General features: G+C 41.4%; 1 protein-coding gene across 2 annotated transcripts in view; it reads left to right on the top strand.

Moving 5' to 3' along the window:
- The window catches only part of WDR48 (WD repeat domain 48), a 44,742-nt gene that overhangs the window by 27,714 nt on the left and 3,165 nt on the right, over positions 1-13,863 (top strand). For both annotated transcript variants that reach the window (XM_026496752.4, XM_026496753.4), the window contains 7 exons: positions 187-284; positions 4,073-4,180; positions 4,511-4,607; positions 6,789-6,884; positions 9,076-9,181; positions 10,109-10,196; positions 12,527-12,603. In XM_026496752.4, coding sequence (XP_026352537.1) covers positions 187-284; positions 4,073-4,180; positions 4,511-4,607; positions 6,789-6,884; positions 9,076-9,181; positions 10,109-10,196; positions 12,527-12,603 — 670 coding nt within the window. The remainder of the gene's footprint in view (positions 1-186; positions 285-4,072; positions 4,181-4,510; positions 4,608-6,788; positions 6,885-9,075; positions 9,182-10,108; positions 10,197-12,526; positions 12,604-13,863) is intronic.

The following is a 13,863-nucleotide window of genomic DNA, read 5'->3' as shown; positions in this document are numbered from 1 at the left end:
GTTGGCCTTAAACTGCCTTAGATATAATTATACATGTATATATTACTGTATGTGTATCTTTTGACTCACCTTCTCCTTTCTGGTGGATAGTATGATTTCTGTTTCACGCCAATGAGAAATTACTGCTATATGGTGAATTTAAATAGGGAATTGTTTTTGCTAATTGTGTGGGTTTTTTTCCTTTAGGGGGTGCGAGTATTATTCAGTGCCACATTCTTAATGATAAGAGACATATATTAACCAAAGATACCAATAATAATGTGGCATATTGGGATGTATTGAAGGTAAGTAATTTTTTGTATTAAATATGAGTTATTGGATCATGTATCCCCTTTATTTTTTATTATAATATACATGAAATAACCAAGGTAATAAGTATGTAAATTAAGATTAGGTTACAATAATACTGTATTTGGGGGAGTGGATACTTTTTTATACTAGTATTTAGATAAGGTCATAGTTTATCTTTTTAAGCACCTTAAATTTGAGTAGAACCATTTCCGCTGTGTTATATGCTACCTTGCCTTAAAATAAATATATTGCAGTTCCTCATCCTTGACACTATGGACATTTTGGGCCAAATAAGTCTTTGTAGAGGGGGGCTGGGTAGAGTGCAATCTGCCCTGTGCATGAGAGGATGTTTAGCAGCCTCCCCAGCCTCTACCCACCAGGTGCCAGTAACCACCTTTCCTTCTACCGCCAGCTTCAGTTGTGATAGCCAGAACTCTCTCCAGACATTGCTAAATGTTTAGGGGGAAGAAGGAAGAAGCAACATACAAAATCACCGTAGGTTGAGAACTCCTGCAGTGTACAAAATAAGTTTAGCCATTTCTTAGGATTTATAGATACCACTGTGAGCATCAGTTACAACTCTGGGTCATGTTAAGATGACCCTGTGGGATAGTTAGATGTATTAAACTGTTCACCCACATTATAAATAGCACTAAAGAATTTATAGGCAGGGCGCCTGGGTGGCTCAGTGGGGTAAGTGTCTGCCTTGGGCTCAGGTCATGATCCCAGGGTTCTTGTAGGAATCCCTGCTCAGCGGGAAGCCTGCTTCTCCCCACTCGTGCTCTCTCTCACTATCTCTGTCTCTCTCACAAATAAATAAAATCCTTAAAAAAAAAAAAGGATTTATAGGCAGATTGAAAAGTTTGCTTTTCTTTGTGTTGTTGGTGTATTTGTTCAACACCTATTTCCTGGATTGAATGAATATTGTGTGCAGAGAACTGTGTCGAGAGTCATAGATGACAGAAAGTCTGTACCATGATCCCCTCTGGTAGGGACAAGGGTAGGGGAATGGGAATGCCTCAGAGATCAAAAAAACCAGATGGATTACAGGGTAGTTTGTGGACAAGGGCAATTACTTACAACTAGAGAAATCAGGTGAGCTTCTTGTGGTGGGGAAATCATTTGAAGAGAGTCTTAAAGAATTCCACCAGATGACTAATGGGAGGGCATTTTTGGGAGAGGGAATGAATGAAAAGGCACAGGAGGGAAGGTAGTGCTCATTCAGTGACTTTGAGTTTTGTGTAATTGGAGACTAGAGGTAATGGGAGGGGCAGTATGGGTGTAAGGATGAGAGGTGTCATTCAAGTCATTTCCCAGAGTCTTGAATACAGGCCCCACGGTTGGCCTACTTTGCTATTCCCTAAAGAATCTTAATCTTGGACTGTATTGGAGCAGAAAGAATCCCTTGCCCAGAGGGACAGTGGTCTGTGTGATGGGGAAGAAGCTGGAAGGCCATGTCTTCAGCATAATGACTTGGGGATCTAAAGGAAGAGACAGATGTCGGATACATTTTAAGGAAGAATTGAAAAGCTCTGCAGTTTCCGTTAGGCTCCTGGTTAGAAGAAATGTCTAGATCTAAAGAATAAGATAAACAGCTTTCTTTCTGAGAAGAAGGGACTATCTGAATAGAAACCTTGGCCTGACTGACACTTTCCCTCCCCATTGGGGCAGGGGTATGGGAAGTCCCATAATGAAGCGGTTGCCTGGTGAGCATGGTTGCAGGCTTTAGTAGTTGAATGGAAAATTAAATTGCAGCAGACTCCAGAAGTCCACTCGGTTTTTCTTAATGATAGAGATACACTTCTGAGGCCACTGAAGACCCACGTTTGTTTCAGACTGGGAGGATCCAGAGCAGCCCTGAGGACCTGGTCGGCAGGAACTTGGCTCCTCCACCAGTGATGTGGCCCTAGCTCTGCCCCGTGGCTGGGCTCCCCTCATGCCACCCAGCACCTAGTGCTCTCCAGAACATAACAGAATCTAATTGGGCCAAGCTACTCTTTCAGGGTGGGCCAGCTGTGGATCTGACGTTCTCTCTTGGGCAGATTAGCCAAAGCCTTGGGAGGTGGCTCTGCTTAGGTGGGGCACAGACCTGGCATGGTCCATAATTGGCATTGTTGTGTCCCAAGCAGCTTTCTGTACCCAGACACTAGACCCTGAAGTGTCAGGATCAAGTGATTGGGCGTAATGGATATGACATTAAACAGAAGTAGGGAGTCAGGAGTATTTAGGAACATAGGCTCAGAGTGAAATAGAGTTGCATTCTAATCTTGGTTCTGCTAGCTACTAGCCAAGTGATCTCTGGAATATGCTGAACCTCTCTTACCTCTGTCTTTATTCCTAAAATGTGTGTGACACCTATTTCTTGGTGAGGTTAAGGAGATGTTTGAGAAGTATTTATCATAGTGGCTGGTACATAATAGTTAAGAGGCTGTTACACTAATGCAGGTGAGAGATGAGATATCTGGACTATGATGGAAAAAAACCAAAATGATGAGGAAGAGTATTGAGGCCTATGGATAAGAGGGAGCTTGAATAAAAGGGAGTATAAACAAAATAAAGTAGCAGAGTGAGTCCCAGGTTCCTAGGTCAGATAGTTTGGTAAGTGGAAGTGATGGGAGGGTGATGTAAGAGGGAAAATGGGTTGTTGGGGGGAAACGGGGGCCATGCTGAGCAAGACAATGAATTTGAGTTTATGTGAATGTCTGGGTAGATAGGAACTCACACACCAGTAAATGAGCTGGGCTGGAGAGACAGGCTCAGCAGTCAGCGGCTGGTGGATTATAAGTGAAGCAATGGGGACATCAGAGTTTCCAAGGGTTACATCTGTACTGAACAGAGAAGAAACCAGCCATCACCCTTTTGGGAACTGTTAGAAAAGAGGAAACCACAGGTAAAATAAAAAGGGGTCGGAAAACCAAGAGCCAATGGCGGCTCAAGAACTAAGCAAGCATTTCCCAAAAGGGCTTGTGGTTAGCAGCACTGGCCTACGGAGAGTTCGCGTCTGATTTGGAATGTAACGTGCCTGGAATTTAACCAGTAGGGAGGATGGTGTTGGGGGGGGAATAGTCTTGAGGGAGTCCTAAAAGCAAAAGCCAGATAGAGTGGGTTGAGTAGTGATTGGGAGGTAGTGGAGCAGTCTAATGAAATTTGACTTTGGGGAGGTGGGCAGGAACAGGCAGTAGCGAGAGAGGATATAGGGATGGGAGGGTCAAGCAAAGGTTTTGTTTTGGTGTTCGGGTATTTTTGGGATGGGAGTAATTGGAGTGTGTTCACTGCTCATGGGGAGATGTCAGGAGAGACATGAGAGGGTAGATGGCAGTACCAGGTCCCCAAGAAGTGAGGGGGTCCAGAGCACAGCAACAAGGGGCACTTTTTTCCTCGCACAGGGAAAAACGGTAGCACATAGTTAAGGGGATTTTTGTCAAGGCTTCTCTAGTTTTGAAGTGTGGGGGTCAGTGAAGGAGGTGGCAAGGCCAAACATGACGTGAGTAAAGATTTGACCATGGTGCTGTGAAGAACTGACTTTGGAAACAGAAGAAACCCCAGGTAGCAGCAGTATTGAGGTTGGAGACCGTACATCTGTGGCAGGAATATTGGCAAGGATTTGAGAGGCGGGCGTGCCATGTGTGTTATCCATGTGGATGTCTATGTCGTCCAGCATGCTTTTAGACTCCATTGTATTTAGACAGATGTGAAAATGTGTAAAATTTTGAACACCTAGGTCAGAATTCATCCACTACGTAATATTGATAATTACCATACTTTCTTTTTTGCTGTATAGGCATGTAAAGTTGAAGACCTGGGCAAAGTGGATTTTGAAGATGAAATTAAGAAAAGATTTAAGATGGTATATGTGCCAAATTGGTTCTCAGTAGACTTAAAAACTGGGGTAAGTTAGCAGCTGATATTTGTACAATTTGAGATAATGGAAAGTTTCTGATATAGCTCAAAATTAAGTATTATTAGTTACAGAGTCCTGTGTGTCTAAGTGTGAAGGCAGTACATTTTTCATGTTATTACTTGCAAAATGCAGTTTAAAAATGCCTCTTGGTATCCCAGTAAATTAAATTGTAGTTGCAGTGAATCATGTGAAACACATTTTGATTCTGAATCTGTGGCTTAGCTCTTTAGTCAAATAGTACAGATGAATAGGGCCTTAGAGACTTATTTGGAGAACTTATTGAAATGGAATGCCAGTAACAGTTTTTTCTTTTGACAGATGTTGACTATTACTTTGGATGAGAGTGATTGTTTTGCTGCTTGGGTTTCTGCAAAAGATGCTGGCTTCAGCAGCCCTGATGGGTCAGATCCAAAACGTGAGTTTTAAGTGTCCTTCCTTCCTTTCCTCCTTTCAAAAGAGAAGGTGGATCTGTGCTGGGTTGGGGTTTTTTTTGTTTGTTTTGATTTGTTTTGTTTTTTGCTATCTGCTCTTTTATTTTTTTTTAAATATTTGAGGTTTTTTAAATCATTTCTCAAGAAATCCATATATTCTCTCATGGAAATGGAAAATACTATTTCGTTTTAAATGTTTTGGGAATCTTGATTTTTCTCACAATATGTGGTTTAGCTTTAACACTTAAACACTCACTACACTCTCTACCCTTAAACTTTTCTGGAAATCTGATAGGGTAGGAAAAGTGAAGCTGGGAAACAGTTCTGTTGTTTTCCTTTTTTTTTGTTGTTGAGATGTAACTGACATAACATTATATTAGTTTTAGTTGCACATGTACAACATGATTCAATATTTGTATATACTGCAAAATGATCACAAGTCCAGTTAATACTCATCATCATAGTACATAATTACACATTTTTCCCCTTGTGATGAGAATTTTTAAGATCTACTTTCTTAGCAATTTTCAAATATGCAGTACAGTATTATTAACTGTAGTCACCAGGCTGTACGTTACATCCCCTGACTTATTTATAACTGGAAGTTTGTGCCTTTTAAAAATCCCTTCACTTCCCTACCCCTTGCCTCTGGCAACCACCAATCTATTCTATATATCTGTGAGTTTTGGTTTTTGGTTTTAGTTTTTTAAGATTCTACGTATAAGTGAGACCATATGGTGTTTGTCTTCCTCTGTCTAACTTATTCCACCTAGCCTTCAAGGTCCACCTAAGTTATTGCAAATGGCACAATTTTGTTCTTTCTTGTGGGTGAATAGCATTCCATTGTACATACATACCACATTTTTTCTTTACCTGTTCATCCATTGATGAACATTGGTTGTTTCCATATCTTGGCTGTTGTAAATATGGCTGCAGTGAACATGGGGGTCCATATATCTTTTCAAGGTAGTGTTTTCATTTTCTTTGGATAAATACCCAGAAGTGGAATTGCTAGATAATATGGCAGTTCTATTTTTAATTTTTTGAGGAACCTCCATACTGTTTTCCACAGTGGCTATACCAATTTATGTTCCCACCAGTAGTGCACAGGGTTCCCTTTTCTCCACATTTTCATGAACACTTGTTGTTTTTTGTCTTTTTGATAATAGCCATTCTAACATGTGTGAGGTGATAGCTTGTGGTTTTGATTTGCATTTCCCTGATAATTAGTGACAGTGAGCATTTTTTCATGTACTTTTTGGCCATCTGTATGTCATTTGTGGAAAAATGTCTAATCAGGTCTTCTACCGATTTTTTTTTGAAGATTTTATTTTTAAATAATGTCTACAGTCAACGTGGGGCTCGAACTCATAATTCCGAAATCAAGAGTCACAGTCTCCACTGACTGAGCCAGCCAAGTGCCCCTTTCTGCCATTTTTTAATTAGATTGCTTGTTTTTTTGCTGCTGAGTTGTATGAAGTCCTTGTATGTGATTTGCAAATATTTTCTCCCATTCCATAGTTGCCTTTTCATTTTGTTGATGTTTCCTTTGCTGTGCAGGAGCTTTTTAGTTTGATGTAGTCCTACTAACTGACTTTTGCTTTTGTTGTTTTTGCTTTTGGTGTCAGATCCAAACAATCATCACCAAGCTCAAGGAGCTTGCTGCCTATGTTTTCTTCTAGGAGTTTTATGGTTTCAGGTCTGACATCCAAGTCTTTAATGTATTTTGAGTTAATTTTTGTGTGTTACGAGAAAAGACTTGTGAAAGTCTATTATATTTTGTTGATTATATCTTTGGTTGGTTTTCTCCTAAGAATGTAGCATGTAGGCATACATGATATATATATAAATATAGTTTTAGTGGCTCTATATGGAAATAATTCCTTAAAAAATGTAATTCCTCTTTTGGTTTGTTCATTTTTAAAGAATGGCTATATCTGAACAACCAGATAGAATATTATTATTACTTCTTTAAACATTCTAAGATAAATTTTAATAGACATGGCAAAATCTTTCAAGTCTTGCTTTTGAACATCATTGGCATTGGGTTAAGAATTTAATATCAGAATATGTGGAAACATGATTTTTATTCCTTTCCGTCTGTTTTTAGGCTAAAACTAATAACTCTTTTCCATTTCTTTTCATTTTAATTCACTCTTTTGCAGTGAACTTAGGAGGACTTTTACTGCAGGCACTCCTAGAATATTGGCCTAGAACACATGTGAATCCAATGGATGAAGAAGAAAATGAAGTAAACCATGGTTCGTGTTTTTATATCAGGATAAATGATTTGAAATTACTCAGAAGTTTAAGATACTTGGAGTGTTTGTTATCCAGGAATGTTTAAGAAACATTGAAGCATTTGCTAAGTCGGCATAATAAATAACTTGTGATGTGCCCAGTTTATCACCCTGTCTTCCACATATCAGAGAACATCCAGTCTTAACTGAGGTTCCAAGAGCACTTTGAATCAGTGAAGCAGCTCAAAAGGTATTAAAAAAACCCTACATATTCAAATGGCCTTTGCCCTTAAAAGCAAGCAGCTTAGCAGCCTTCTTCCAAAGATATTTCTCAGAGTAGCTGTGGCCCTGCTGGACTCACCTCCAGAGCTAGCTAATGAGCTGCATCGAAAGCCATTTCTGTCCTTACCTCATCATATTTCATGTCGGCCTGAAACACAGACATTACCAAATCTGATGATCTACCTGATATTGGCTCTAAACATTTCAGAAAATCAAATTCCAACTCAGAAGTGTCAGGATAAGTGAATAAGTATGTGTAAGAATTAGTGGCACTGAGGATATTGTAAAGCTGTGTGTGCCACAGGCAGTGGCGGTAACTTTCCCTGGGCAGCAGAGAACATGTTTTGAATTTATAAGCTTGGTTCAGTTTGATTGAAGAAAGGGGAAAAAAAAGAACTTAAAATTTCACAGCTCATGTGTTACCTACAGCGGGTTGAAGAGTCCTTTAGTCCCACCTACCAAGCTTACTCTGCTGAATGTTCTCTGAATTCTCTGAAGATTCTGCTGAAGATGGCCCCCTTCTGGTGGTCAGCAATGATGAGGACCTCCTGCCGGAGACTTCGTTCTGGCTGAATGACTCATCTGAAGTGATTTTTGGAGTTTAAATCTCTTGTGCAAGGATGGCATGCTTCTCTGCAAGCCATTCTTCTGATGTCCCTGTCAGAGAGGGCACTGACCCCACCCATGATGGCTTTTCTTCTGTGTCACCTGGCCCACTCCCCTCTTCGTCAGAATTGTATAGTGGGCTCTGAGCCAGAGAAACTCAATGGAAATGTCTTTCCACAGAGGCTTGAAATAGCTAAGTTTTAGTGTGGGCTCTGCCGTTTATCAGCTGTGTCACCATGGGCATATTATTTTCAGTTCTTGGCTCATCCCTCTCCATCTGCAATGTGACAGTTAGACAGGTTGCCTTTAGAGGCCCAAGTGGACAATAAAGGTCAAAAACCAGTAGTACAGTCAGCACCCCTGGCATCCAGGCTTTGTTGTGGGAAAATCAAACTGCCATAGTAGAGGCAGAGCAGGATCCACGCACCTCCCAGTCAGACGGCTGCTCGTTCCGCCTCTGTGGTCACCTGCTGTACCAGCGCCATGACCAGTAGACTCTTTCTGAGTCGTGTACGTTCTACTCAGTGAGCAGCGCAGGCGTTCGGAGGCCTGTAGTGAGTTGCAGGTGGGGTCGATAGACATAAATGGGCGGGACTACATCCTTTAGGGACTGACATTCTGGTAGGGCAGAGAGCTCCTCAGAGCAGACGGAACACGATGAGGTCAGAGGGAAGCGTTGGTTGTTGCTGCAAGGGAGGATCTGAAAGTGCTGTAGGTCAGAGGGTGAGGTTGCTTCTAGATTCACTAGGGATGCTTTATGAGCAAGGTGGCATCAGAGTGGGGCTCACCCATACTTGGTCAAAAGATGACAGAGAAAGCAGAGTGAAAGGAAATCTACAGAGAATAATAAAAAAGACATCTTGACTTCATTGAGGATTTTATTTTTCAACAATACCTCTGACATTAGTTATGGCTGCCATTAAGCATAAATTTTTTTTCTGGCTCAAGAAATTTTTCTGAGCTTGGTGGTCTACACACACACACGCACGTGCATATTGCCATTTATTAGCAGGCCGTCCTAGACTTTCCTGTGGCTGAAGTAGAGTTGTCTTTTTGTTTCAAATCTCATATGTTAATCTCTCCTATTAAAAATTCCTAAAATTATACAGTCATTTCCCATAAGGTACATCATAAGTTGCTTTACTTCTTATTCTTTGTAGAAATTTAACTTTGATTTGTTTTTTACCTTTTTCTGACCGGCTGACTCATCAGACTTTTAGCTTTAAAAACTTCGCGGTGTTTGAAGCCTGTAGAAACAGAATGTTTAGACTCTGTGTTTTTAGCACTAGTTCTGGATACTGACACCATCTGCATCTTTCCCTAGTAAATGGGGAGCAGGAGAACCGAGTGCAGAAGGGAAATGGATATTTTCAAGTGCCCCCCCACACCCCTGTGATTTTCGGTGAAGCTGGAGGACGCACGCTGTTCAGGTATAGGAGTGGAGGGCTGGAGACCCTGCCTAAGAAATCATCCCATTTGCTAAGAAGTACTGAGTCAAACGTGGTAACTTGTTCTAGGGGTGTGAGGGATTTGGAAGCTTTTCCATCTCCATGAGATAGTTAAGTGTCTGATGCCATTAGACCACATTCTAATGAGAGCTGAGCCTCTCGTGTTAAGGCAGATTCTCTGGTGGCTTCTACAGGAAGCTGTCACTTTCTCTCACTTAGTTGACTTGACTGCTAGGGTCAGGGAATCACCAGAAGTCCCTGCTCATAGAACAGCATCAGAGTAGGTAACTTCCCTCAGGCCGGGCCTTACAAGATGGGCTGGGCTGCTCCTGAGAACCGTTGTGCTCAGCGGTGCCCGACTGGAGGTGCAAGGCAGTCCTTCATGAGGCCCTCCCGGGACGCTGGACTGGCTTCACCTCACGTTCCAGCCAGGCGCTGGCGGAATCACAGGGGAGAGCTCAGTGGAGTCTTCTGTGGGGCCATACGTAAGAAAAATGCTTGTCTTGCCCTTAAGCTCGGAATTCTCTTCCTTTACGGTGGTTTCCTGAGAATGTGATGACCAAAACTCTCCTGACCCCCATGACGTGTGGAGGCCTGTGCCCTGCACTGCAGCCCTGGCAGGGGACGTTTCTTTAGTGCTTTGCCTCCACCCAGTGTTCCTGTCATCACGCAGGGACTCAGAGAAGCAGCTGTAGCATATGTGTGGCCTCAGGATGCTGGGGCCTGAGTGTTAGCTCCTGCTGCCCCCGTTAGCTGAGAGAGCCATTCTGCCTGGCTGCACTTTAGTTCCTCAGCCGTCAAGTGGGGGTCATCCCGCATAACTTCAGGGTCCCTCCCTCTAATGTTTGTTGACAGTGGTTTGTCCTTTGTGCTACTTGTGTCACTGACTACCTTCTGGGTTATGTTTAGGCTGCTCTGCCGAGACTCCGGGGGTGAGACTGAGTCGATGCTTCTTAATGAAACAGTGCCACAATGGGTAATTGACATCACTGTGGATGTAAGTGTCCTGCACTCCTGCTTTGCCCTTTTGTTCTGTCCAAATCACGAAGGAAATTAAGAGCAGCTTTAGGCTGTACTGTCTTACATGAGTAAAAACCAGGCTGCTCCCCTGCAGGCCCAAGGTTGCGGAAGAAGTACTGGTCATTAGTTATGTATCTGTTTATATCTTTGTTGGATTTAGTTATAAACGTAATGTGTGCTTATTAGAGAAAATAATAAATGAATCAAGTGAAACTCCCATCTCTTTCCCAGTCATTCCTCTCTTCCACTCCCTCCTGTCCTCCTTAGAGGAGATAACTAGTCCATGTTCAGGCCATGACCTTCAGGACTTCTTTCTGTGCATACACAAGCAGATTTTACTGAGGTGTGTGTGTGTGCACCTATGTGTGTACACACACACAAGTTCATTATTTTGGACCAGATCTGTTATACATAGTGGTCTGCAACTTGGTTTGGTTTTTCACTTAAAAATACATCTTGGACATCTTTTCATGTCTGTACATATGGGTCATTCCTCTTTAATGACTACATAGTATGTCTTTGTATAAATGTGCCATCATTTATTTAACTGGTCCCCTACTGACGGACATTAAGGTTGTTTTCAGTGTGTTCTACTACAAGCAATGCTTCGGTGAACACCCTTGTACATGTATCTTTGTGTACTTTTTAGGATAAATTCCTAGAAGTGGAATTGCTGGATCAAAGGGTATGCGTGTTTTCAATTTTGATAGATACTGCCAAATTGCCCCCCACAAAAGCTGTAGCAGTGTACGCTCTCACCAGCATTGTATGAATGCCCATTTTTCCACACGCACCGACACTGGGTGCTTTCTGTCTTTGCTAAAAGATGGCAGATATCTTGTTTTGATGTGGGCTTTTGTTTTCCATGTGTAGTGAGGTTAAGCATCTTTTCATATTGGCCATTTGTATTTCTTCTGTGAGTTTCCTTTTTGTATTCTTTGCTCATCTTTTGGGTAATTTGTATTTCTTACTGATTTGTAGGATTTCGTCATATTGCATATTAACCCTTCAACTATTATCTGTGTCTCTTAATTGAAGTTTTACTTTGTTCATGGGTGGTGTCTTTTACCAAGCAAAAAGTTTGACTTTTTATGTAACTAGATTGATCTTTTATGGCTCTGAGTTTCATGTCTTGCTTCGGTATTTCCTGCTCCAAAGTAGCAAAAATGTGTTCTTGTCTAGTATGTCTGTGATCATTGTGTATGTCTAGATCTGTAATCTATTAGAACTTACTTTGTTTGGTGTGAAGTAGGATGCTAACTTTCTCCAGATGGTTAGCCAGTGTGCCAAAACAATTTTTTGGAATCTGTCCTTTTCCTACTAATTTGAAATTCTATCTTTATCATATACTAAATTTCTGTATACACATGGGTCTATTTCTAGACTCTCTAATGTGCTGTTGACCTGTTTTATATATTCCTAAAGCCGTATGAAAAGAGATTTAATCTCTAGAACTTTCAGAAAATGTGTTTTCTGTCCCAGATATACCTCCAAGAACTTAAAGCCAGTGTGACACCTGATGGATATTCTGTGCTCTTCTCTAAGTCCGAGCTCCCCATAAACCACTACTTCCTTTGAGTGTGAAAGTCACCTGGGATGCATTGCTGACTTTAGGCCTGTGGCTTATTCCTGAGAGGAGACATCCAGACAGGATAAGACATGAAGGCTCGGAGGGGATTAATACCCAGAGAAAAGATGACCAGTTAATTTTATCCTTCATCTAAGTATGTGGTTTACTTCATGGTAGACATCTTGGTGGTTGGCCGAAGTTTCCACTCTTGCTTAAAACCTCAGACCTGAGGTCAGAGGGAAAGAAAGTGGGAGGACCTGAGTGGTCTTTTCAGTCGGATGATGGGCCTCGCCAGCCTAGAGTGTACAGTTTTGCTAAAAGGTGAATGTTGTGGGCTTCTCTCAAGACACCAAACTTTTTGTTTGGGCCCTTCGGTATCAGCCCCAATGTTTTAATGTAGAATTGAGATTTTTATTTCTAGGGCTTTGAGAGTGAAAATAAAATTTGTTTCCCTTTAATACCTTGAATTACTACTTGAGAAGAGCCATCCTGCAGCTTCATATTGCCACCGACATATCATTTTTCTCACATATCTTTTATTACAAAACTAAACATGATACTTTCCTGATATATTTTCTCTAAGGCTGACTTGGATAATTTGATAGCTTACTATACATTTCATAGAAAGTCCGTTTTAATTATAAAATAACTTGCAAATCATGTTTTTCTGTTGACATCATTTTCATTCATTGGCTAATCAATTGATCATACCTTTCTTTTTACTTTTAATATTCCAGAAAAACATGCCCAAATTCAACAAAATTCCTTTCTACCTCCAACCTCATGCATCTTCGGGAGCAAAAACTTTAAAAAAGTAAGTAAATGTAGTGTCACATGATGCCTTGATCTAATTAATTGGCAGAGCTTTCTTCTTCTTTATGATTGCTTTTACAGTAAAAGAGATCTAAAGCTAGTTTTTATAATACTGAAAACTTACATAATTTATCATACCAAGTACCTCCTGTGGTAGGCCACAAATGTTCAAAAAAGTAAGATTTGGTTTTTGTCTCTTGCCATAGCATAGTTTAGGACACAATCTGTGTATAAAAACTGCTTTTATGGATACTTAGGGAATGATGAGAGTGGGGGAAAGAAATGAATTGTGGACTGGAGATGTCCAGAAGGCTTCTTGAAAGACAGAATTTGAGCTAGATATATAAGGAATGGATAGAATTTCAAAAGAGAGGTATTCGTGGTCCAGGAAATGGTTTGATTGAGGATGTGGAAGTGGGAGCATGCACAAGATCCTAAAAATGAGCAAGGACCGGTGCAGCTGCCGCAGAGGATGTAGGGGTGGCCGGAAGTGGAAAGGGAAATCGGAGGTCTCATGGATGTATATCCAAGCAAGTAAAATCAACAAGACTTGAAAACTTTTTGTTCGGGAAATTTCCAAACATACACAAAAAAGAGATCAGGAGCATGAACCCCCATTATCCTATGAAACAAATGACACATGGCTAACCATTGTGCTTCCTCTCTACCTCTGCCTCGCCTCCCTGCCACCTACCTACACACACACATACACATACACCCCGGATTATTTTAAAGCAAGTCCTAGATAGCACTTCAGCTAGACTTAATGACTGAAGTTCAAGATGGCTTTCAGAGTTTGAGCCTGAGCTGCTTGGGTTGGCCATTTTTAACTGACGTCAGTGATACAAGAGAAGTAGGTTTGGGGGTGAGGAAACTGATGAATCTGGTTTGGGACACAGAGTTTGAGGTACCTGTGGGATGTCCATCTGTAGATACCCAGCCAGCTGTTGGGCTTGTGGCCTAAAGTTCAGGCAGGAGGTCTTGGCTGGAGGGCCGAGAGCCGCAGGAGAAAGCACTAGGGGATTTGAAGCCTGGTAAACACTGGGGGCTGCCTTCCCTCCCGGGAGCATTTAGTTTGCCCACGCTCTAGGATCATCTTTAAGAGAAAAAAACCCAGAAGGCTGTTCTTGATGTATAGGTAAGTTTTAAGAACATGTATTTAATCTCACTTACATGTAATCTGTGTCTTGGGACATGATGGAAACGTTGGCAATTCTAAAACTAGATTAAGGCAATGACTAAAAACACTTCTTGGTTTACG

This window comes from Ursus arctos, unplaced genomic scaffold (genome assembly GCF_023065955.2).
Source record: "Ursus arctos isolate Adak ecotype North America unplaced genomic scaffold, UrsArc2.0 scaffold_20, whole genome shotgun sequence".
Taxonomy (NCBI): domain Eukaryota; kingdom Metazoa; phylum Chordata; class Mammalia; order Carnivora; family Ursidae; genus Ursus; species Ursus arctos.
The sequence above is the reverse complement of the archived record's forward strand: the minus strand, read 5'-3'. Positions and strand labels throughout refer to the sequence as shown.